Source organism: Beta vulgaris, chromosome 7, assembly GCF_026745355.1.
Source record: "Beta vulgaris subsp. vulgaris cultivar EL10 chromosome 7, EL10.2, whole genome shotgun sequence".
NCBI classification, from domain to species: domain Eukaryota; kingdom Viridiplantae; phylum Streptophyta; class Magnoliopsida; order Caryophyllales; family Amaranthaceae; genus Beta; species Beta vulgaris.
The window spans coordinates 56,622,109-56,646,053 of record NC_079208.1 but is presented as its reverse complement, the minus strand read 5'-3'; the positions used below and the strand labels follow the sequence as shown (position 1 = coordinate 56,646,053).

The following is a 23,945-nucleotide window of genomic DNA, read 5'->3' as shown; positions in this document are numbered from 1 at the left end:
GAAAAATTTCTGATATTGGTGTTTTCCATCAGCAGCAAAAAAAAATCAACTTCATCACCTTCCATTAATCAGGTACAAAGCAACTGCATTAATGAAAATTAAACCTAATGTTAATTTTTTGCCCTTTTTTACCAATATGAATTTTAATTCATAGTATTTTGTCTAGGCAGCATAATGTCAAGAAATAGCTATGGTGGTTCCATGCCCCCAATTCCCAAAAGATGTCATTGTGGGTTTGTTGTAACCAAAATCAGAGCCTGGACAAGGGACAACCCTGGTAGAAGGTTTGTAGCATGCCCTGACTACGATGCTGAGACTGATACAAGGGGGTGCAAGTTATTCAAATGGTGTGATGTTGAAGAGCCTATAGAGTGGCAAAAAAATGTGATTTTGGGGTTAATGGAGGAGAAGCAGGAGCTTAGAAGGGAAGTGATGTTGCTGAGGCACAATTTGAAGACAGCAAATGAGAAGGCAAGGAAGATGAATCAAAATATATCATGCTGAAAATGAAGAAGGGTGGATTTATGTGTGTTAGGGCTTGGATTTGTGTACTCCTTGTTGTTCTTGTTTGTTTATGGTACAATATATAACTATGTAAGGGGTTTATTAGGACTCTAATTACTATATCAAGGCATGTAGTAGCATATTATTAATTAAATATAAGTTACCTTTCAACTATTTTCTCCTTTGCATCCTTCTAGCCATTGCTAGGTCCTGAATATATATAAACAAACTAATTCAGAATACATGTGCAGATTATAAGTTAAGAAAATGTTAGCTAATTCAATCAAATCACATACCTGTAAGGCTTGGCTAGTTATTGTTTGTGAAGCTTGTGAACCCCCTGGTTGTGACTGGCTAAATGAGTATTCTTGGCTGAATGAATATATGGTCTGCTCACCCTCATAATCTGAATAACATGCTACTCTTCTTTGTGGGATTGTGTGATTGAGGGGTTGAGTAGGTGGCTGTTGTGGTGGCTGTTGTTGCTGTGGTGGCTGCTGTGGTGGCTGTGTGGTTGGAGAGTAGCAACTCTTTGGTAGCCACTTGGGTAGGTGTATACACCTACACCTCTATGGTGCATGGGTACAGTAGGTACATTCTGTGCACGGCTACTAGTTGACTCACTTGCACCCATGCGCACAGACTCTGTAGGTACATTCTTGCAACCTCTCTTGTTATGCCCTTGAACACCACATAGGCTGCATGTCATTACTGAGCCTGTTTTTTTCAATTTCCCTGAACTTGTAACTTCTCCAGCTGCCTTCCTTCTCTTCACTTGGCGCCTATTGTGCACTTTCTTGAGTTTTGGTGCATTTACCAAAGTTTCTGAACTAGGCCACTCTTCTGCTCCATTTATAGGCTCCAACAAGTAGTCATATGCCTTCAAATACACTGATTTGGTGAAGAATGGGTTAACATAATGTTCTGGTTGATCAACTTTGTTCCAAATTGCAACCACTGCATGTTTGCATGGAATCCCACTTATTTGCCATGCATTACAGCTGCAACGTTCTAGCTTCCAAATTCAACATATTTTGTTTGTGTTGCCCCTTCCCTCACCCCATAAAGAACCCCCCATCCCAGAATGCATTCCATCCCCTAGCACCAATCTTGTGCTTCTCAACTTGCTGTTGTATTCTTAGGCACAACAGCATCTCTTTCTTCCCTATTTGATCCCTCTTCTTGTGTAGCCTCTCCATTATCCCCTCCCTGATGTCTTCCAACATGTAATTATAGGTTTATGCCTTGAGTTCAATATGTAGGCATTGAAAACCTCACTCATGTTGTTATCCACACTATCACAACAAGATAGAGGAGTGTAGAAGGCTCTACACCATTTCTTGTAGTTCCTATTTAAGAGATCATCAGCAGCTGCATTAGATATTATCCTCATCTGCTCTAAGTTAAGGAAAAATTCATTTTCTGTGGTGCTCTTAGCCATGATCCAGAACTGCTTCCTATACTCTAAGCCACCACCAAACACCCCTCTGAAGTTACAATAAACATGCCTTGCACATACCCTACTCTCAGCTTGGGGAAACACATCTGACACAGCCTTCAATAAACCTTTCTGCTGATCAGACATGAAAGTGTAACCAGCACCTTCATTTGATAATAAATCCTCCCCTAAAAATGTCAAAAACCATGTCCAACTAGAAGTTGATTCAACCTCTACTACTGCCCATGCAATTGGGAACATTTGGTTGTTCCCATCCCTCCCAACAGCAACTAAAAGTTGTCCACCATAGGGTCCTTTTAAGAAACATCCATCAAGAGAATAATAAAGGCCTACATCCAGCTATGAACCCCTTTTTCAGTGCCTCAAAACAAATGTACATTCTTTCAAAAATATTTCCATCCATCTTAATTATCACTGTATTAGCTGGGTTACTTTTTTTTATCTCTGCAGCATACCTTGGCAGCAAGGTATATTGCTCCATATACTCCCCTACAATCAAACTTTGCCCCTCCTCCGAGCTCTGTAAGCTACACTCTGCTGACCCTAATCCCCACTCTAGCCAGACTGTCTCATTATATCTTGTAGCCTCAGATAAGGATTTATTTTGAACTTGCTCTTGTAATTTTAGCAATCCAAGTAGCTGTCATGTTTCTGTTTTTGGGGCTCTTCCACAAGTGTGCTTGGGCACCAATGTTTTCACCATAAAGTTTCTCTTAAAACTTCTCCATTGAAGCCCAAATTCTCCAAGGACATCCTTTTTCCTTGTTCATGCATCTAGCACCTACCCTGTTGGGGTCATTCCTAGTGAATGGTAGTTCTCTCCCAATCTCAATTGAGTAGTCAATTAATGCTTTTCTGAAAGTCTTTGCATTCTCAAACTGTTGTCCTACAAAAAACTTACACTCAACTCCAACATCCCTCCATCTACCCCTTTGCTGCAACTGGCTGTTATTTTTTTTGAAGGTGCAGCTTCTAAGTACCCATACTCCTCATCTTCATCTTCACTATGACTGTCAAGATCAGTATCACCTTCAAAGTCACCATCAAACAGATTTTCTCCTAATCCCTTAGTTGCAGATACTCTTTTTAACATCTCTATTTCTTCATCATAAGACTGTTGTTTTTTCTTTTCATCACTGACTTTGGTCCTGGCACTAACTAATTCATCATCATCCTCATCTGTGCCTTCTGTATCATAGTCTATATCTACATGGGGTTGGGTCTAGTATGGTCAGTATTTTGAGGAGGGACCAATGCTCATCTCCATCACACAACAATTGCACAAAGGACCCTTCACCACCTAAGGACCCTTCACCACAATGACTTGACCAACTCCACTCCATCCATTACCCACCCCAAATGGCCTAACTATTGCATGTTCTGTGTACACATGTACAAGCTTGTATTGTAAAAGTAGTGCTAAAAATGGATCAAATAATTGCTTAGCATAGCCCAAGAATCTAATACCAGTACTAAAGTCTTTCCTAGGATCAACAAAATGCAGCTTAATGATGTTATTATAACCCAAGTTGTCTATGATTTGTTTTACATATGAAGCATCAACATTATCAGGTAAGTTTTCAAACACACTTACTTGACCACCTTCGTATCTAATGTCACCATGTACAAACCACTCTCCACCATGGTGCACACTTATGCAAGGTTTTATTTCCATAAAATCTGTCATACAAAAATTTATATACTAAAGTAAGTGCAAGGAATGGAAGAACACCAATGATATTGTAGGATCATAAAAACCATTCATATATATATATATATATAGTAACAAGTACAAAAATTGGCAAGCTCCAACCAATTACAGAACATATTAAAGTTTTTTTGGAGCTTGCATTCATAAACAACAAAACAAATCTGTCATAGCAGTGACAACCACCCTAAATAAAGCCAGTGGCTGTCACATTCTACCCCTCCTACTGCTATGACAGAGGCAAAACAAACTAACCCAACCCAAAAAAAAAAAACACCAACATCCTTCATCTTCAATCCTCTTTGAACAACCATGGAAACCCATCAAAGTACTGAGTCATGTCCTTGTTGATCCAAGCATGGAGGTCCCTCCCATTGTTGTAGATAATATCATCTATTATCCACTTCTCAATGTGCCTACGATCATTAAGCCAGAAATAAGGACTACTCCCATAAGTTCTGAGTCTCCACCAAAGCCTCCATTTCTTACAAGTCAGCTCAAGCTTGTACTGATCCTCCCACCTTACCCTAGAGAAAATGTGGGTCACTAGGATATCTTGATGTGAACACAAAGGGTGTGCATGGATAAAAGCTTCCATACCTAGTCATTAACAGAAACATAAAAAATTAATTAAATTTCACTTAACCCTAATCTGTATAAATTATACTTTAAGTTTAACAACTAAACTTCATAAACAATTAACACTCACACAATCTGCAAAACCCAAATCCCAATTACAAAAAAAAATTATTTTACTAACCATCAAACCCTAAGCGTCATCAACATGCAACAAACAAATCCAACAAAAAACAACTTAAACTAGTTCCAAATATCGCCTTTTTAAACAAGAAAACAACCAAAAAAACCCTTTTTGCTCCAGTTACACACAACAACCAAAAAGGTAACCAAAAAGTACTAAAAAGGAAAACAAAAGAAATAAATGAAGTTCTGTAAAAAAAAATAAGGAGTAAATGAAGTTCTGTAAAAAACAAAAGGAGTAAATGAAGAAGAATATACCTTCTTCTGAAGTCTCTGTAATTCTTGGGAATTTTGGAGGTTTTGGTGTTGGCCACATACTATGATTAAAAATGGCGTAAATGAAGAGGACAGAGAGTTGCAGTGATTTAAATAAGGAGAGTGAAAGAAGGAAAGTAAATATGAACAGTGAGAGAAGGAAAGTAAATAAAGACAAAGAATACAGAGAGTTGAGATAAATACCCGCGAAATAAACCGCCTCTTTAAAAGTAATCATTAGGTGGCGTTTCGTGTTGCACACGCGCCTAGGAAAATGTACCAAACGGTGCATTTGACAGAAATTCACCCAAAAGTAACGGACATCCAATTTCAGTACCTTAACTGGAACTTTTGAAAGTTCAGTACCTTAACTGGAACTTTTAGCAAAGTTGAGTACCCTCCTATGTACTTAACTCGGTGGGGGTGGGTGGGGGTGGGTTGGGCTGGGCTGGGCTGGGCTCAATAAATTTTACATACATCTACACTTTCCTAGTAATTTAAATAAAGATAAATAAAAATATTAACGATTTCGTGGGCGGGGTTAGGTTGGTATGTGGATTGGGGTGGGCGGTTTTGTCAGCGAACTTTCATGGGTTGGACTTTAAAAAAATGAGCTTGTGGCCCATCCAACAATTTCACACTTCTAGACCGAGTTGTTCACGGGCTTGGCCCACACGACTCACGAGGTGGGCTGGATAACCTGCACAGCTGCACTGTTGGCCACTTCTAAGATAACATAATTAGACTTGGACTCTGCTGTAACCAAGTCATGAGCCTATTTGATGTATTTACTGAGTTGCCAAATATTGTCTTAGATTTTCTTAGAAATGCTCTAAAGACATAAACAAGACTTGGAAGAGAATTGCACGTGGCCCCATGGAAGATAAAGGTGGTTCAACAACAATGGACATGGATTCTGATGAAAATTTTCTAAAAAGGCCTAATGATTTCTGTGAAGTGGATTGTGATAAGGGAGATAGTGCTACGAAGCGTTTCAAGCCGAGTTCTACTCTTGATTCTGGATCCTATTTTTTGGCGGAGGTTGGTTGTGACCAACCCCGCCTCTCATTATGAGTACTTTGTGCTGGAACTGCCGAGGGATGGGCAACCCTTGGTCAGTTCGTCAACTCCGGCGATGGAGTACAGCTCATGCCCCCGACATTCTCTTTTTGTCGGAAACCATGATAAAAAAGAGAGAGGTAGAAGGTTTGAAATCTCGGTTGGGCTTCCAAAATGCTTTTGGGGTCCCTAGTATTGGTAGAGCAGGTGGTCTATGTGTTTACTGGAATAATAATATTTCTTTCTCTGTGGTCTCTTTTTCCCAGCACCATATTTGTGGTGATGTTGTTGATGGTGCTAATAATTGGCGTTTTGTGGGGTGTATGGTTGGGCGAAGGAGGAGGAGAAGCACAGGACCTGGGGGCTCATTCGGCATCTTTGCAGTGATTCCCCGTTACCTATTCTGCTTGGCGGTGATTTTAATGAAATATTATGTTATGGTGAAAAGGAAGGTGGAGCGGATAGAGTTCGCAGAGAGATAGACAATTTTCGAGCTGTTGTTGATGATCTGTCATTGAGGGACCTTGGTTTTGTAGGCTCCTGGTATACTTGGGAGCGGGGTAAAGTTGAAGCTACGTGCATTCGGGAACGTCTGGACCGGTTTCTTTGCACTCCTGCTTGGCTTGACTTATATCCCTCTCATGTTGTTGAACACCTTGTACGGTACAAATCGGACCATGCCCCTATTATTACAAAGCTAAAACAGCCTAGTCGTCCCCGTAGAAAGAAGAGAGGCTTTCGGTTTGAAACCGCCTGGCTACTTGATGATCATTGTGAGTCCGTGGTGAAGCAGGCCTGGGAAGGTTCTGCTGGGCTTAATATCTCGGCCCGGTTGGATGTTATGGCTCAGCAACTTACGGGCTGGAGCAGAGTGTCTTTTGCTAAGCTGGACAAGCAGATAGGGAGGGTGGAGCGCCAATTGGGGCTGGCCCAGCAGCAGCCAGTTTCGGACTCTTCATGCAAGGAGTGTAGTGAGCTCGAGAAAGTTTTGGATGATCTTCATGCAAAGCAGGAGGCGTATTGGTATCTTCGGTCCCGGGTCTCTGAAGTTAAGGATGGAGACAGAAATACAAAATACTTTCATCATAAAGCTTCTCAACGGCGGAAACGTAATTCGGTGACTGGCTTATTTGATTCTTGTGGTGTTTGGCGGACAGAGGCGAATGATATTGAAAATATTTTTGAAGCCTACTTTAGCTCGATTTTCGAGTCCACTAGGCCTAGTGACTCGGCTATGCAACAAGTCCTACAGTATGTGAGTCCTATTGTGTCGGCAGATTGTAACATGGAGCTCTTGAAACCTTTCACGAAGGACGAAATCTTTGCGGCCCTTCAGCAAATGCACCCAAGTAAAGCCCCCGGCCCTGATGGTATGCATGCAATATTTTATCAGCGTTTTTGGCATATTATTGGTGATGATGTGACTGTTTTTGTGAGTAATATTTTGCATGGTATCTCTTTACTTCTTGCATTAATAACACCAATATTGCTCTGATTTCGAAAGTCAAAGATCCAACTCAAGCTGCTGAGTTCCGTCCTATAGCCCTGTGTAATGTTTTGTACAAATTGGTTTCTAAAGCTATTGTGATGCGTTTAAAGTCGTTCTTGCCTGCTATTGTTTCTGAAAATCAAAGTGCCTTTGTTCCGGGGCGCCTGATTACTGATAATGCCCTCATTGCTATGGAAGTTTTTCACTCAATGAAGCATCGTCAGCGAAGTAATAGGGGGACTATAGCTATGAAGCTTGACATGAGTAAAGCTTATGACCGAGTTGAATGGGGCTTTCTTAGGAAGCTTTTACTCACCATGGGTTTTGATGGGCGCTGGGTGAATCTGATAATGAACTGTGTATCTTCTGTTTCCTACTCCTTCATCATCAATGGAGGAGTCTGTGGTTCTGTTACTCCTGGTCGAGGGCTCCGGCAAGGAGATCCTCTATCTCCTTATCTTTTCATTTTGATTGCTGACGCTTTCTCTAACATGATTCAGAGTAAGGTGCAGGAAAAACAGATTCATGGTGCTAAGGCTAGCCGTAGTGGGCCTGATATCTCTCATCTTCTTTTTGCTGATGACAGCTTACTTTTTACTAGAGCCACCCGTCAGGAATGCATTACTATCGTTGATATTCTCAACCAATATGAAGCGGCATCCGGGCAGAAAATTAACTATGAAAAGTCGGAGGTCTCTTTTAGTAGAGGTGTTTCTGTTGAGCAAAGGGAGGATTTGATGAGTATCTTAAACATGAGGCAAGTTGATAAGCACGAGAAATATCTTGGTATCCCTTCTATTGCGGGCAGATCAAAGAAAGCTATCTTTGACTCTCTTCTTGATAGAATTTGGAAGAAACTCCAAGGGTGGAAGGAAAAACTTCTTTCTAGAGCAGGCAAGGAAATTCTTCTCAAAGCTGTTATTCAGGCAATCCCAACCTATCTGATGGGTGTTTACAAATTTCCTGCGCTGATTATTCAGAAAATTCACTCAGCCATGGCCCGATTTTGGTGGGGGAATAGTAGTGCAAGTAAGAAAGTCCACTGGAAGAGCTGGGAATCTATGTGCACTTTGAAGTGTCTTGGCGGTTTGGGCTTCAAAGATCTCAGTGTGTTTAATGATGCCCTCTTAGGCCGTCAAGCATGGCGCTTGGTACGTGAGCCTCACTCTCTATTGGGGCGTGTTATGAAGGCGAAATACTACCGTCATTGTGACTTTCTTGATGCCTCCCTTGGCTATTCTGGTAGCTATTCTTGGAAGAGCATTTGGAGTTCAAAGGCACTAATTAAGGAAGGGTTATTGTGGCGTGTGGGTGATGGGAGGCAAATTCACATTTGGGATGATCCATGGTTACTTGATGATGCTGGGCGCACCATTTCCTCTGTCAGGAATGACTCAGTTCATTTGGTTCATGATTTAATTGAGGATCGCACACTGAGTTGGAATATGGAGATTATTGATGGCATTTTTAATGAACGGGCAAGAGTTGTATCCTTGCACTTCCTCTTAGTGAAGTGGAGTTGAAAGATGAAATTATGTGGGCTTTTTCTAAGAATGGTCTATACACTGTGAAAACGGCATATATGTTGGGTAAAGGTTGTAACCTTGATAATTTTCACCAAGCTTGGGTGGACATTTGGAGTTATGAAGTTAGCCCAAAGGTACGTCATTTTTATGGCGATTATGCACAAACTCTCTTCCTACTCGTTCATTGCTTAAATATCGTCATTTTATTGAGGATGATTCTTGCCCTTGGGGCTGTGGCGCGATTGAGACAGCGAGGCATGCCATTTTTGACTGTCCTCGTGCTGCTGCAATATGGAGTGATTGTGGTTGTGACGTGATGCGGGCTGGTAACACAGATATGAATATGTGTGAATTGGTGGTGAGCTGGCGTGATGTGGAGAGCAAGCTGAAATTACAAGGTCTCTTCCTTGCTTGGTGTCTATGGGGGGACCGAAACCAACAGGTTTTTAACAACACCTCCACGCCACCACATGTATTGGTAGCACGAGTCCAGAGGTTGGTCGAGGAACATGGCTTATATGCTGGGCGCATCTATCGGACCTCACTGCAAGCTCGTACTCCAAGCCCTCGACAGTGGTAGCTCCGCCTGAAGGGGTTGTCAAGATTAATGTAGATGCTTCGTTGGCTGTGGAGGGTTGGGTGGGTTTTGGTATTGTGGCTCGCAATAACGTTGGCAGCATCCTCTTCTCTGCGTCCCGTCGTTGTCGAGCATTTTGGTCTCCTGAGCTGGCTGAGGCGAAGGCAGTTTCTATGGGGCTGAGGCTGGGTAAACGTTTCGGGTTGAGTGATGTTATTATTGAGTCGGATTGCCAAGTTGTTGTTAATCGCCTCTCTAAAAGTGTGCTTTATTTGTCTGATTTAGATGTTGTTCTCTCCGAGATTTTCTCTGCTAGTTTGTCTTTCCATTCTGTTAGATGGTCGCATGTAAAGCGTGATGGTAATTATGTTGCTCACCATTTAGCTAAGCTAGTTCCTTTTGGTACTGAACAAATCTGGGAGAACCATTGTCCATCGGAAGTGGCTCCTTATGTACTCATGGACACGTTGTCCTTGGATTAATATACTAGCTTGCTTTTCCCCTCAAAAAAAAAAATGTGAAAGTTTTTGGTATTAAAATATTGGAAAATTCTTTATGATAAAGTATTTTTGTTTTTCTACTTGGTACACTTTTTTATTTATTCAACTAGTTATTAGGTCGGGTTATGCAACGGGTAAGAAAAAAAATCATATATTAATATTGCACTTTAAAATGATAACACTAAGGCTCCGTTTGGTAGGGCGTAAAACGTTTTTCCGAAAAACTGTTTTCCTCTATTTTCAGTTTTACATTGTTTGGTTGGCAAAAGAGTGTAAAACCATTTTCCCTTGGGGTAAAATTACTCTCCCAAGGATGGAAAACCATTTTCCTTTCAAAATGAAGGGAAAACTATTTTCCTCTTTCTCTTGTACACTCCTCTCACTCCTCCTTACTTTCCCTTTCATTTTCCTTTCATTTCATCATTTTTTTTACATCGAACCAAACAACGGGAAACTAAATTTGGAATTGTGTTTTCCATTGTAAATTGTTTTCCATGAAAATCATTTTACACTGAAAATATTTTACGCCCTACCAAACGGAGCCTAAATACAACTTGATCTAGTGGTTAAAACTTTAGTACATGAACTTGAGGTCATGGCCTCATGGGATCACAACCTATACAATGCAATTTTTAGTTATTATTGTACATGATTACGTGAACTAAAATTCCTTTCGAAAGAGCGTCACGTTACACCGTTCCTTGTTTAGGAACGCCTTTTAATATACTTCATTTATATAGATTCTTCATGGTACTATTGTAAAGAGGCCCTAATATTAACTACCGTGAGCAATTATTAGGCATAACCTTTTAGTGGCAATAGGCCAGTTCTTTATCTCAGTAAGTTCAATTTTTAGCTTTATCATATTGCCACTAATGGGTAGTCTTACATGAACTCCAAAGAAAGATTACATTCGTTTGCTGGAGAGATACAATTTTATAAAAGTATATAGGGAAGCATAGCTATAGTATAATTGCATGTAAGAAGGCAAAACTCAGAAGATAAACCCAAATCGTCTATCACTAAATAATTTGTTTGGGTACCTCAAACCTATAAAACCCAATAATTTGGAGTAACATATGTATAATACTATAACAGTATATGACCTAGTAGTTTTTTTCTGCAGTTCACTTCTAGTAATTCAGACAGTTGTTAATAAAAAGAAAATGAGTTCATCAACTACTGAGGAACCAAAAGCATTACATCAAACAAACATCTCCTTTCATGGTAACTATAGACATTATACACAGTTCCAACCTGTAGGCATGAAAATTCAACTAACAGGACAGAAAAAAATAAGATGAAAAAAAAAACTGGCCAAGATTATTGCAATTTCTATGATATCAGATTCATGCTAGTTCTTCATCTGCATATAATCTGTATAGCGACGTGGGCGTTCTTCTTCATCTTGGTTATTGTAGGCATAGCCTCCATGGCTTGATATGTCAAGACCAGCAACTTCTTCATCACTAGATATTCTTAGCAGTTTCAATTTGTGCAAGGCATAGAAGAGTGGGCCCATAGTCACACTGACCCAGCACACAATCACCACAAGTTCAAGTACTTGAACCCCAAGTAAGCCCCAGCCCCCGCCCAGCAGGAGGCCGGAAGAACGAGAGACTCCATCCTTGCCTGAGTCATAGACTTGGATTATGAACTCTTCCTTGGCAAACAAGCCTGTAAAGATCAACCCCCAGGCTCCACACCCGCCGTGCAATTGAGCTGCCTCTAATGGGTCATCAAAATGCAGTTTCAGGGCCAACACATTGAGCCCAATTAAGACCCAGGCTGCAACAAACCCACAGATAATGGCAGCCCATGGTTCGACGACTGAACACCCGGATGTTATGGCAACAAACCCACCGAGGACCCCGTTGCAAACATCAAGTGCATCCCAATGGCCTATCAACAGACGTCTTCCAAACAGGGTAACTATTCCAGACATCGAACCAGCCAGTGTGGTGGTCACAGCTGTCCGCCCTATGGCAGTCCAGTGACCTTGGTCGGTTGTAGTTGGATATGGTACCAGGATTTCATCAAAAGAACCTGGGTTAAACCCAAACCAACCAAACCAGAGCAAAAACGTACCTAGGACTACTAGTGTTGCATTGTGACCTTTCATTAAAACGGGCTTCCCGAATGCATCAAACCGGCCAACCCGTGGACCCTCAATGATTGCACCCCAAAGTCCAGCAATCCCACCTACTAAGTGAACCACACCACTACCAGCAAAGTCTATAGCCCCAGAACCCAGAAGCAGATCACCAGAACTAGCGCTAAGCCAGCCACTAGAGGACCAAACCCAATGAGCTACAACAGGGTACACAAACCCAGATAGAAAGAAAGAGAAAATGAGGTAAGCACTAAACTGTGTTCTCTCTGCTATTGAACCACTGGTGATCCCAGCGACTGCAATGGCAAATGCCCATTGGTAGAGGAAGAAGTTATAGTCATATTTACCATCAGGGACATCATGGAGGGCGAAGAAGTGGGTCCCGATGAAAGGATTAGATCCAGAGCCAGTTCCAAAGGCGAAAGCAAAACCAAAGAGGTAGTAAGAGATACTGCCTACAACAGCATCGACAACATTGGTCAGCAGTATATTCATGGCATTCTTAGCACGGACTGAGCCAGCACATAACATAGCAAACCCGAGCTGCATTACAAAGACAAGATAGGCTGAGAAGAGGAGATAGATGGTGTTTATTGAAAACGCGACACTCTCTTCCCACGAGACTGCCATTGGAGGTTTGAGAGAGGGAGCAAAGATAGAATGGAGATAGAAGTAATTGGTACTAAAAGAAGTGATAAAAGTAATAGATGGATTTTGATAGTAGAAGCAGCAGAAGAGATGGGGTTATAAATGGATCATGTTTTTGGGGTTATCGTCGTCACGATGATCAACAAGTTGAATGGAAGGCTCAAGGCTGTATGATGTATATAAGTTGATAGTGAGACTGATAGTTGAACCTCAGCAACTTGCCAAATAGCATTCAAGTGAGTTGTCACAGTAAGTAAAACCAAAATGAAAGGGTCCACTTCCAAAATCATTGGATCCCCAAACATAAGTTTCTTATCCATTGAAAACGTGGTACTATACGAGTATATGGATATAAAAATCTATGAACCCCCCTTCAAAAAAGGGAAGGAAATAGGATAAGGTTCTCTCTTCAAATTCTCTCACATTATCAAACCATTGGTAAATCAGAACTCAAAAATGAGGACCTAGCTCAACCTAGCCTAAGTACAGTATATACATTATGCTGCATATTGACATCAATTATCAGGCATATAGCGGGACGATTTTGGTATTTCCTAAAACGACGCACTTTGAGGAGAAAAAGAGCGAAACTTAATCCACTCTTTGAGATTTGTTTAACCCTCCTCGTCAATTATTAAGTGAGGTAGTCAAATAAACATCCACGTCAAACAATTCAAATATGCAAAATCTTATACTAAGGCATACCGCATACTTCCAATAATGTACCATACGACCGGGGTAACTTTTCTTGTGCAAGGAGTGACTCCTTACACTTAGAGAAAACTTTTAACGTCTTACAATTTGTTATTGTAAGTCCATCTCACGTAAAAACTTGTTACTTCTGACATTATTACTCAACTCCAAAAAATAAGTACTAGTATCTAACTAGTTACTACATGATATCAAGGGACAACGTGGACCACATAATTTTCATAAGAATCCATCAAAACAAATTTCCAAATCCATCAATGACCTAGAACTTGACATTAAAGCAAAAGAAGATTTATCATGCAGAAATTAATGACATTACTGAGATCATGATGGAACAGAGACGTACCTTATATTAATCCAACTTCACTTACATGAGCATAAATCTTGAAATCACTGAATATATACTACAGACAAATTTGTTCACTCAGACGCACACCATCCTCAGAGACAGGGGACTGTTCTAATATACTTCATATACCACCATCGACACCCAACACGTATCCCACTTTTGACGGAGAAAGACTTTTACAATATGACGTAATATTTACAGGTAACTAATCTTCAATGCTCTTTTCCTACTGAGCAGAGTTTTTCAGTTCTAAGCAACGGCTGCAGAATAACAACATTCAATAGATGTATATTTACAATGTGCAGTTAAGTGAAAGCAATGGATTCAAAGTTAGCTGGTGTGGCTACCACCAGGAATCCGACTTGTAAGAGACGGTCTCATAGTCACGATAGCCGAATCATCAGCTCCAGCTTCAATAGCTGCTTTCCCGGCTTCTAAAAACCGATTTACTGCATCCTCAGCATACTGATTGGCTTCATTAACTGTCATGTTTTTGCCAATATCCGGGTACGTATTAAGAACATGGTCACCGTTAAGTTGAGATGCCAGTTGTATCAATTCTATCTGAAATTCTGAAAGTTTTGCATCTTCTCTAGGTCCAAATGGCCTTAGTGATACCTTAACCTCTGGCAACTTCTCTGTTTTAGGGATCCAAGCAATCGAAATTTAGAAGAATTTCAACAAATCATACTCGGGAAAAAAAAAAGTGACAACAGTGACTATTTCCAAATACTATTAGGTCTATATGAGGTGGTTATTGACTATTAGCATGCAAATCAAGATCCATAACAACTGCTGATATTAGAGAAAGATCGAGTTCAGCACCCTAATCCAAAGAGCTGGATTATTCACCTAAGTGTTCTAGGGAGTATGGTGAAAAAAAATGAATATGACTCCACATACCAAAATAACAAAAGCAGTGTCCAGCTAGTAAGGGTAGTATTGTCATTTATCAATATATATTTTATTCTCAAACGAGCAATTAGTTGTTTAGCGTTTATCATTTCTAAAGAACATAGCTAAGATCCAAAGAAAGACTGTAATCACAGTGGACATGCAGTGGAATTAGGATTATTATATACACATAAAACGCATGGAATATAACAAACTAAACACTATCAGCAATCATAAGATGCAAACAAGTCATGAGCATGCTCAATTTCTGTTCAGAAAAGAACGGCACAGCTTAATAGCACCATGCAAATAAGGTAAATACACAGGTAATCAGGACAATCTAAACATCATAGTTTAACCAAAATACCAAATCAATGCTTTTGACAAGAGATAAAAGTGTAAGGATTCAACACCAACCTGGACAATCTTCACGTGGAGTATCACGTAAGTAGAAATACTTCTCAAAGCTTCCAGCCCAGGCATCTCGTCTAGTAAGGAAGTTTGATTTCAAGTTGAAGAGTCTCTTCACAGTGGCAGGTATAGAGGAATGTTCGAATTCTGAGGTTGGAGTAGGCCCATCTGGCTTTCCGATCACTGCAGCGACCGATGATAAGCAAATATAGTCCATAATAAGAAAATTCAAATTTAACCACAAATAAGACAAATCTAGTATATAAGCAAGCTACAATACGATATGCCTAACTATTCTCTTTGAATTGTTAGATACACAAAACTAAGAAGCTTCAAGCAAAGAACATAATGTAACTTCTATAGAAGTAAGCAGCCACAAGTAGCTAATAGGATAGGAACTTATAAACTTATTTTTTTGCATAATGCCAAACAACCATTGAAACTTATTAGGAAATCCCACAAAGATGTCACAGTAACTTATAATTTATATGCCACTTTGAACAATCATCTTCACTATTTGGCATTATGCTAATCAAAATCAGCTATTGGTTAACCGCCTAATTTGTCGTCAATTCAGTTCTCAACATAAATACAAAACAGCAAGATAAATGATAAAAACAATAGGTGAGTAAGTGAGAAGCAAAACAAAATTAATAAAAGTCAACAATCACAAATGCTCTAAAATGGAGAACTTACATACATAAATATGCTTACACTTTACACAAACATCTGATTGCACCAGAATATATGCTAAATCAGTCTTCTCAACTCTTCAAGAATCGTACAATATAACATGAAGCTATGTTACTCATACACAAATCAAGTGTCTACTCAAGTACAAGTGTCTAAGAGTCCGACTCGGCTATTTTGTAGAAAAAAGTCAAGTTTTTAGTCTAAACTCTAAAGTGAAGGATCCAAGTGAAGTATCGTGTCAGACACGAAACACCACCCAATTTTTGAGGTAAATGAAGGTGTCGGAGTAACATAGACATGAAGTATATGCAAGAATTATATTCCACAAGTGTACCTCTATAACTTCCCCAAACATAATCATAGCTAATATGAATCTTAAACATACTTATAGAACAATAGAACTACTCAAAACAACACATATATATACTATAAAGAGCTTGTCAAAAACCAAACCAATCAACAAGAGATGATGAAACTCACCAGTGCCCCTATCAATCCAAGGTGAAATAAGCAAAGTCGGAACCCGAACCCCCAACCGATCAAACCGAAAATAAAACGGGTCAGGCCCAATAATCCCATCAGGGTTAGGAACCCCAGAAACAGGTGTTGGTACATGATCAAAAAAACCACCATGTTCATCATATGTTATCAACAAAGCCATTTCTTTCCACTGTGGACTAGCCCTAAGTGTCTCATACACCTCCTTAACAAACCTCTGTCCTTCTGCCACGTCATGGGATGGATGATCATCATTTGCAGGAAACAAATTCTTATCAAAGTATCTTTGTTCAATCACCACATAATTAGGCAATTTCCCTAACTTAGCATGCAATTTAAACTTCAAATAATAGCTATGAAACTTAATTACATGTTTAAGTTTCCTTAAACTCTTGAAAAACAAAGTTGCAGGAATATTTTGGTAATAAATCCCAAAACTTAAACCATTTTCATCTAATGAATCAAATATAGTTTTTTGTGGAAACCCATGAATAAGATCTCTTCTTACATTACTTGATGCACCATGTGATGTAGCTGAATGAACATAGAAACGATTCGGCTGAGTCGAAGCGGGCACCGAAGCGAACCACCGATCTAACACGGCGAACTCGTTAGCTAACTCGGTGTAAACTGGTAGAAGCTCTGGTTTAAACCCACTCATAACATTTTTTGGCATATGTTTCGACATCGAGTTAGCTTGTTGGGCGAACCCACACATTCGGGCCGGGTTACTTATTACAGTAGACCCGAATATTTGTTCAGTTATAGCTTGGATAGAATGACCTGGGTCAGAGTCGATAAAAACCGCATCATTTGTAACGTGAAGTTTGGGTGAATTAGGTTCGGAGGAGTTGAGCCGGTTGAATTCTTTTCCGGTTAAACCGTTTATTTCGGGTCGGGTTGATTTGAGCCAACCTAGAATATGATCGAAGGAACGATTTTCCATGACTAAAATTACGAGGGTTTTAATGGGTGATTGAATTTTTGGTTTTGGGTGAGGGAAAGGGAAAGGGAAGGAGAGAGAGTGAGGAGTGAGGAGAAGAAGGAGGAGAGAGAAAATGGGGAGGAGAGAGAAAGTTAGTTTAGACATTTTTTCCGGTGACCGGTAAAGTGGAGAGAGAAAGAAGAATATGTGAGAGGTTTTAATGGGGAAGTGAAGAGATTAAAGGTATATACTTTATTAGAAGAATATTTACTTTGTTCCTTAATATTCAATTTGGTAAATGATTGACTCGTGTCTACCCTCTATATAGGTAGTCCGGATCCTCTAGAGTTTTATGAAAACTCTACAAAGTAGAGTTGAATCTTGACCATATATTATAAAATCAAGAGCTCATGATTAGTGAGAAAGGAAAAGATATGGGCAGGATATTCGGGAGGAAAATAAGGGGGATTTTTGGGAAAGAAAATACAAGCCTTTGATTTCTTAATCAACGACTGATATTTAACGAACTCTACCGTGTAGAGTTATTTTGAAACTCTAGAGGATCTCAACACCTCTATAGGAGTTCACTCATGGTACACCCGGGTGTACCATGAGCATGGTACACCCAGGTATTTTTGTAATAAACTACAACTTCAGGGGCACGTTCGTAATTTCGCCCACTCTCTCTCCTCTTCCTCTTCCCCATGTTTTCCTCTTCCGTGTGCTTTCACTGCCATTTTTCCCGGCGATGCTGCCGCTGCTCATTTCTACAATTCTACTCCTCTATCTCTCACCGCCGACAAAAAGTAAAGAAAAACAAAACCCATAAAAATGGAGATGTCAGCCATGGAAGAAAACTCGAGGAAGCAGCCACAATTCCGACGATGCCATTGTTGCTCGTTTGTTCTATTCTTGTTATTTTGCTCATTGTTGTTCATTTGTTTAATTGTTCAGTTGTTGTTGTTGTTGTTGTTGTTGTTGTTGTTGTTGTTGTTGTTGTTGTTTTTGTTGTTTCAATTCTTCTCTCTCCTCCTTCCAAACCTTCAAACACAACAATGTAGATCTTCGCGAAAAAAAAAGAAAATTTACAGATCTGAAATTGAGGAAGATGATGATGAGCAAATGACAGAGTTTGGGTAAAAGTGTGCTCATTTTCTTAAATGAGTATAAATGCTTGTTCATTTTGCTCATTTTACTCATTTGCCCATTTTACTCATTTGCTCATTTTGCTATTTGTTGATTTTGCTCATTTGCTGAAAATAGTCTTGGGTGTACCATGAGCATGGTACACCCAGGTCTATTATAAAGATTCTCCTCTTAATAGTACACAAAGGCCAAAATACGGTCCAAAAAACATATGAGAAGCGCGAAACCAATAAACATCAATTGTTCTCCAATGAACATTAAGTAAACTGCGAAACCAATGAACTTCAACGGTTCTCCAATGATCATTGATAAGATATTTCCTCTTATGTTCATCTTTTTGTTCATTGCGGATTTAGATGTTCATTGAGTCTCGTGTGTTGTTCTTTTATTCTATTCTCATCTTCGTGTTGCTTAGTTTGTTCAATGAGGATTTTTTTTGTTCATTGTATGGCAATGCGAAACGTTGTTGTATGTAATGATGCCCATCATTCTCATGATAGACTCATGTCTACCATCTAATTTGCACTTAATACTAGTAGATGATAATCAACGACGAGATGGTGCACACGCAGACACGCTTGTAGGTAGAGTTATAGAGCATATTGGATATATGTACATGGCTAACAAGACAATATATGGATAACAAGTCAAATAAACACATGTACATGGCCAACAAGCTAAATAAATATATGTACATCTTTGTTGGTACATGTTCATTAGAAATGGTTTTTGTGTTCATAATCTAGTCGTTCATGTTCATCATGCGTATGGTTCTCATCCTACGGATGTGTGTATGTACTAATTTGGGATAACATTGACTTGTGACAGTTTTTGTATATCAGCTTTGACCATATTTAATTATTATTTTATAAAAATAAATTTCATTATTTTAATTGTTGTTGCGTCAATTCGAATGAATATTTTAATATTGTTATTTTTATAATTTATTATTATGTATTACTGAAGATATTGAGGGATAAAATTGTACATCGGTAAGTATATTTAGACAATATGATGCATTTATCTAAGAATTGAAGTTAGTATTTAAGAGTAGTTTAATGGATAATATTGGAGGCTTTTTTGTGGGAGAAAAGTATTTGGATTTGGATACTTTTGACTATTCTATTTGTTGATGTTAAGTTTCATCCAAGTTTAATAAGTACACGCCATTGTTGTTTTGACCACGAGTTAGGATACCAAACAAACAACATTGAAAAGGTTAATGGAAATTTGTACGAGTAGGTAAGACTTTTCATAAAACTCTCCTAAATATTCTCTACTTTTTTTTTTCCCCATACTCTTCAGGGCACTATTATTCCCTTTATATAACTCTCCTAAATAAATGTATGATGGTACATGTGGAAAATGCTACATTTCTACCTATCTACAATAGGTGGGTAGTTATTCAAAGGAAAATGCTACATTTCTCCCCCACGTAATCCACCTATTATCTAGTGATAAATGCATAGATTTTTTTATTCATATGAGTCACGAAAACGGTATAAAATATAAAGAATGGAAATAGGATTTGAACATGTAATCTACCATTCACAACACTCCAATCTCAACCACTGTCAAGCAGAGGTATTCATTTCGAATATCCGATCCGGTCCGAAATTTCGGATCGGGAAAAAGCAATCTGAATCCTATCCGAAAAATTTTGGATCGGATCATCGGATATCCGAAAACTAACGAAAATTGAAATTTTCAAAGGAAAAAGTTGATAAAACTGATCCTGATTGAATTGGATCGGATCATCGGATATTTGGTCTTGAAAACGGACATTTCAGATCGGATCTGGAAAAATCTGAAAATTTTCATGTTCGAATATCCGAAATTGAAAAATGACGACCTGTATCTGATCCGAAAATTTTCGAATATCCGATCCAAAATATCCAAAAACTAAAAAATCGGATCGGATATCCCAAAAAATCGGATCGGATAGACCAGATCACGGATCGGATACTTATGAACACCCCTAAGGCCAAGACATTTAATAATTTGAAGGTCATTTCAATGAACATTGATCAGTTACAGTAGTGTTCATTTCGAAGATCTAATCCGATCCGAAATTTCGGATATGCGAAAATTTTGGATTGGGAAAAAGCGATTTGAATCTGATCCGAAAAATTTCGTAGCGAATCGGATATCCGAAATTTTCAGATCAGATCATCGAATTTTGCGAAAACTAAAAATTGAAATTTTCAAAGGAAAAGTTCATAAAACAAGTTTTGGATCGGGTCTGGTCACCGGATATTCGAATATTCGGTCTTGAAAACAAATATTTCAGATCGAATATACGAAAATGAAAATTCTGATCCTGATCCGATCCGAAAACTAAAAAATCGGATCAGATCGACCAGACCGGATACTTATGAACAACCCTAATCAGTAAGTTTATTGGAGATGTGATTAAGGTGAGCCCATCCCGAAAATAAGAGGTTTTGGACACGATTTTTTGGGCAAAAAATTCGGGCCACAAACAACCTAGATTTGGAAAAATAGGTTAAATTTCAGCACAACATGAAAAACCCGCTAAGCCCAACCTGAATCAATGGGCTTTGACACGGTTTTTTGCCTGAACCTCGGCCAGACCCGCGTTTGGCCCGAAACAGGCTATTTTTTCCGAAGCCTGGCCCGGTCTGGTCTATTATAACATTAGTTTATTGATCAATGTCAATTGATAGTTTTTGAATGTTTCGCTCACTTCACATAAATTAATTTATTTTGATGGCCACATAAATTAACTTATATATCATCACTTTGTCGTCGGAAAATTATGTCTACCGTCTCACTCTCACACGCACACAAAGAGAAAGGGTTGCAGACTTGCAGTCGTATGCATGCATTATAACTTTATAAGCCAGGATTAGTTACACTGGAAGCAACTTGGACGGTGCAAATATTCATAAGAAAATGAATAGCATTATGTCACTAGGAATAATCAATTGGATTAAGATATGTTCCATAGGAGCCAATTTTTTCTTTTATTATTATATTATTTATGGCTATCTTGTTTATTTTAAAGTAAGGAGTGTTGAAGTCTAGAGTCGTCTCGTATAATTTTGGAGTCCTGTGTTAGACATTAAATATGAGCCTTACAATGACTTATAAAAAAGGATCCACAAGCCCATATTTTAATAATTAAATTAAATTTTTTATTAAAAGTAGTTGAAAAAATTATTAACTTTCTTAAATACTTCGATGTAATTTTTTTTATTTTTAGGAATGAAACACCTTAGATATTACAAAATAGTAAAGATATACCATACATAAAACTAAAATAAGCTATAGTATATGAAAATAAAAAGTACATAAAATAGGGGCAAAAATTTGAAATAGCAAATTAAATGTAGAAACTTTTTTGCCATCTAATAAACTCGTAGAAATAAAACATATAGGTGGGGCCTCTTAAATTTGGGAAATCTGAGTGTTCGCTCACTTTGATCATGTGTCTGCTACCCCTCGGCCTCTGCTAGAGACTTTGCTTGCACATTGATGAAGCCTTTTTTTTAAAAAAGAATATGATTATCACATATTGAACTTCTATTCGTCGTCCCAAAATTACTTAAAATCACCCCCAAAAAAATTGAAATTACATTTATAACCTTTTCTTTTTTCCTAAACAACCACCCCCATCACTAGCCACCTCAATCCACCACCCTCCCTCGCCCCCACCAGCATCCCCACCCCTGTGCAAACCACCACGAGCAAGCTGCTGAGAAAAAAAATTTGGGGGGGGGTACATGGCCGAAACATTTTCTCTGTACGTTTCCGCCATGGTGGAAACGTCCACGTCTTTGTTGGACGTTTCCACCATCACGGAAATGTCCAGGCCAGATGTTTCTGCCATGGACGCCTCATTTTTTTTGGGGTTTTTTGGTGCTTGTGTGTGGTTTAGTTGGTGGTGTGCGTGGCCTCGGTGGTAGTTTGCGTGGTTCCGATGGTGGTTATGAGCATGGAGGTGGTGGTTGTGGAAAAGAAAAGAAAAAAAGGGAAGGGTAAAGTTGGAAATATTTGGTGGAACCAGGACGATTTTAAGTAATTTCGGGACGATGTTTAACAATCCCCTATTACATAATATAGTTTGTTTACTATTCGAATCACGATAAAGAACTCATAATCCCGATACGTATGAGACTAATGTCTTGTTTGGTTGAGCTTTTTTGAGGTATATAAACAAAAAAATAATCTGAATTCATTACCCTTGTTTTGGTTTAGGTAGTGGGTTAACCATTACCTTATTTGAGGGTAAAGATGGGCATGAGTCCAGGTTTGAGTAGGGTTTAGGTAGTGGGTTAACCATTACCTTATTTGGGTCCAATTTTTCTGGACCATAAGGGTCCAAGTCCAAGTGAACTTCTTAGGGTCTGGATCTTAATATTTTAGACCCGAACCCTACTCAAACCATACACTTGTAACCTAGAGTACATATAATATTATTTTTTTTGTTTATGGTATTCTAGAAATAAAAGCATTTGCATTTATCCTAAAATTTCAACTTTTGTCATTTGAACCATAAACCCTAGACTTATGAGACCTTGAAGATCATAGGCACTATAGAAAGTCAAGAAATATAAATGATATTGAAAATTCGGGAAAAATAAAGGAAATAGGCTAGATTTAGACTTAGACCCTAAACCCTGAATACCCTAGCTAACGGTTTGGGTCGAGGTCCAGCTTTTCTACACTGTTAGGGTTCGGGTACAACAAAAGTTTGACGGTAACCCAAATTCCCAAATGTTACCCTCCAAATTAGAAGAGTAATAAAATTCTTTACATTTCCTTACAAGTGATTCCTTTTCATTATTGAACCAAACACCCAATAAAAATAACAATTATTATCACCATTCCTTCCCTTTTCCATTCCCCTATTTAAATCAAACACCCCTTAAGGAATCGTTTGGTTTAAGGAATGGAATGAAAAGAGAATTAATACGAAAAGAGGAGAATGGTAACAAAAAATAGTTACCTTAATGAGTATTTTGTTCATGTTAAGGAATTGAAATGAGTGGTAACCATTACCATCAAGTAACGGTAATGAATTGATGAACCAAAAAAGAAGAAAGAGAACTGGTAATTGATTTTATTTCTTAGGGCTCGTTTGGTTGAAGTTGAGAAGTATAACTTCCTATGAATTTATGCATTGCCCATGAAATTTTATTTCATAGGAAGTATATTTTTTTGTTTGGTTGAAAATGGAAAATTCTATTTCCCATGGGAATTTCCACTTACCTAGGGGGCCTAGGTAAGTTATTTCCTCCATTTTGTAGAAAATAGAACTTCTGAAGAAGTTCTACTTCCCACGTTTTTGTCAACCAAACAACAATACATATATTTACTTCCTAAAAATTATAATAACTCATACAATTTTGAAGGTTAATTAAACAAGCTCTTAAAATCCAAAAATAGTTAACCATACTTGACATTCTATTTCTTTTCTCACTTCTTTGAATTCATTTTTAGAAAAAAAAACAAACAAACTGGAATCATGATTAGTGTTGATGATATAAATTACTACAAAGACAACCCTTGTGAGAGCAGCAGCAAAACAATCTAAGGAAGTACAAAGCTTGAACATTTGAAAAATAGTAAGTTAAGGTTGTCTTGCGCACGTCTTGAGGATCACTAGTGAATAAGAGTGAGGAATTTGCACCAGATGGAATTACCAAACTGCACTAATATAAGGTTTACCAGTTTCAAAAAAATAAATAATCTACC

The 23,945-nt window shown here is 38.6% G+C and overlaps 3 protein-coding genes and 1 long non-coding RNA gene across 4 annotated transcripts; all 4 read right to left on the bottom strand.

The window, feature by feature from the left end:
• Window positions 1–24: 24 nt before the first annotated feature.
• LOC104903020 (uncharacterized) lies at window positions 25–934 on the bottom strand. The gene is made up of 3 exons (XR_008970394.1): window positions 801–934; window positions 669–714; window positions 25–83 (listed from the first exon to the last, which is right to left on the bottom strand). It is a non-coding gene; the product is annotated as an uncharacterized LOC104903020 (long non-coding RNA).
• A 2,367-nt stretch (window positions 935–3,301) lies between these two features.
• LOC130592099 (uncharacterized) lies at window positions 3,302–5,078 on the bottom strand. Its single transcript, XM_057396262.1, has 2 exons — window positions 4,689–5,078; window positions 3,302–4,271 (listed from the first exon to the last, which is right to left on the bottom strand). Exons 1-2 carry the CDS (start codon window positions 4,975–4,977, stop codon window positions 3,964–3,966), a joined length of 597 nt encoding a protein of 198 aa, XP_057252245.1. The 5' UTR covers window positions 4,978–5,078; the 3' UTR covers window positions 3,302–3,963.
• A 5,752-nt stretch (window positions 5,079–10,830) lies between these two features.
• Window positions 10,831–13,485, bottom strand: LOC104899971 (ammonium transporter 1 member 3). The gene has a single exon (XM_010687274.4). It carries the CDS (start codon window positions 12,577–12,579, stop codon window positions 11,191–11,193), a length of 1,389 nt encoding a protein of 462 aa, XP_010685576.2. The 5' UTR covers window positions 12,580–13,485; the 3' UTR covers window positions 10,831–11,190.
• A 153-nt stretch (window positions 13,486–13,638) lies between these two features.
• On the bottom strand, window positions 13,639–17,323 carry LOC104899970 (non-specific phospholipase C1). Its single transcript, XM_010687273.4, has 3 exons — window positions 16,136–17,323; window positions 14,969–15,145; window positions 13,639–14,295 (listed from the first exon to the last, which is right to left on the bottom strand). Exons 1-3 carry the CDS (start codon window positions 17,241–17,243, stop codon window positions 13,988–13,990), a joined length of 1,593 nt encoding a protein of 530 aa, XP_010685575.2. The 5' UTR covers window positions 17,244–17,323; the 3' UTR covers window positions 13,639–13,987.
• Between the last annotated feature and the right edge of the window lie 6,622 nt (window positions 17,324–23,945).

Excerpts from the sequence above, each read along its gene's own strand:
- LOC130592099 (XM_057396262.1), bottom strand. The coding sequence starts at position 4,977 with ATGCACCGTTTGGTACATTTTCCTAGGCGCGTGTGCAACACGAAACGC. Across the intron at positions 4,272-4,688 it reads TACAGAGACTTCAGAAGAAG|GTATGGAAGCTTTTATCCAT; the intron begins GTATATTCTTCT and ends GTTAATGACTAG.
- LOC104899971 (XM_010687274.4), bottom strand. The coding sequence starts at position 12,579 with ATGGCAGTCTCGTGGGAAGAGAGTGTCGCGTTTTCAATAAACACCATC.
- LOC104899970 (XM_010687273.4), bottom strand. The coding sequence starts at position 17,243 with ATGTCTAAACTAACTTTCTCTCTCCTCCCCATTTTCTCTCTCCTCCTT. Across the intron at positions 15,146-16,135 it reads TTGGATTGATAGGGGCACTG|TGATCGGAAAGCCAGATGGG; the intron begins GTGAGTTTCATC and ends CGGTCGCTGCAG. Across the intron at positions 14,296-14,968 it reads TCCACGTGAAGATTGTCCAG|AGAAGTTGCCAGAGGTTAAG; the intron begins GTTGGTGTTGAA and ends TCCCTAAAACAG.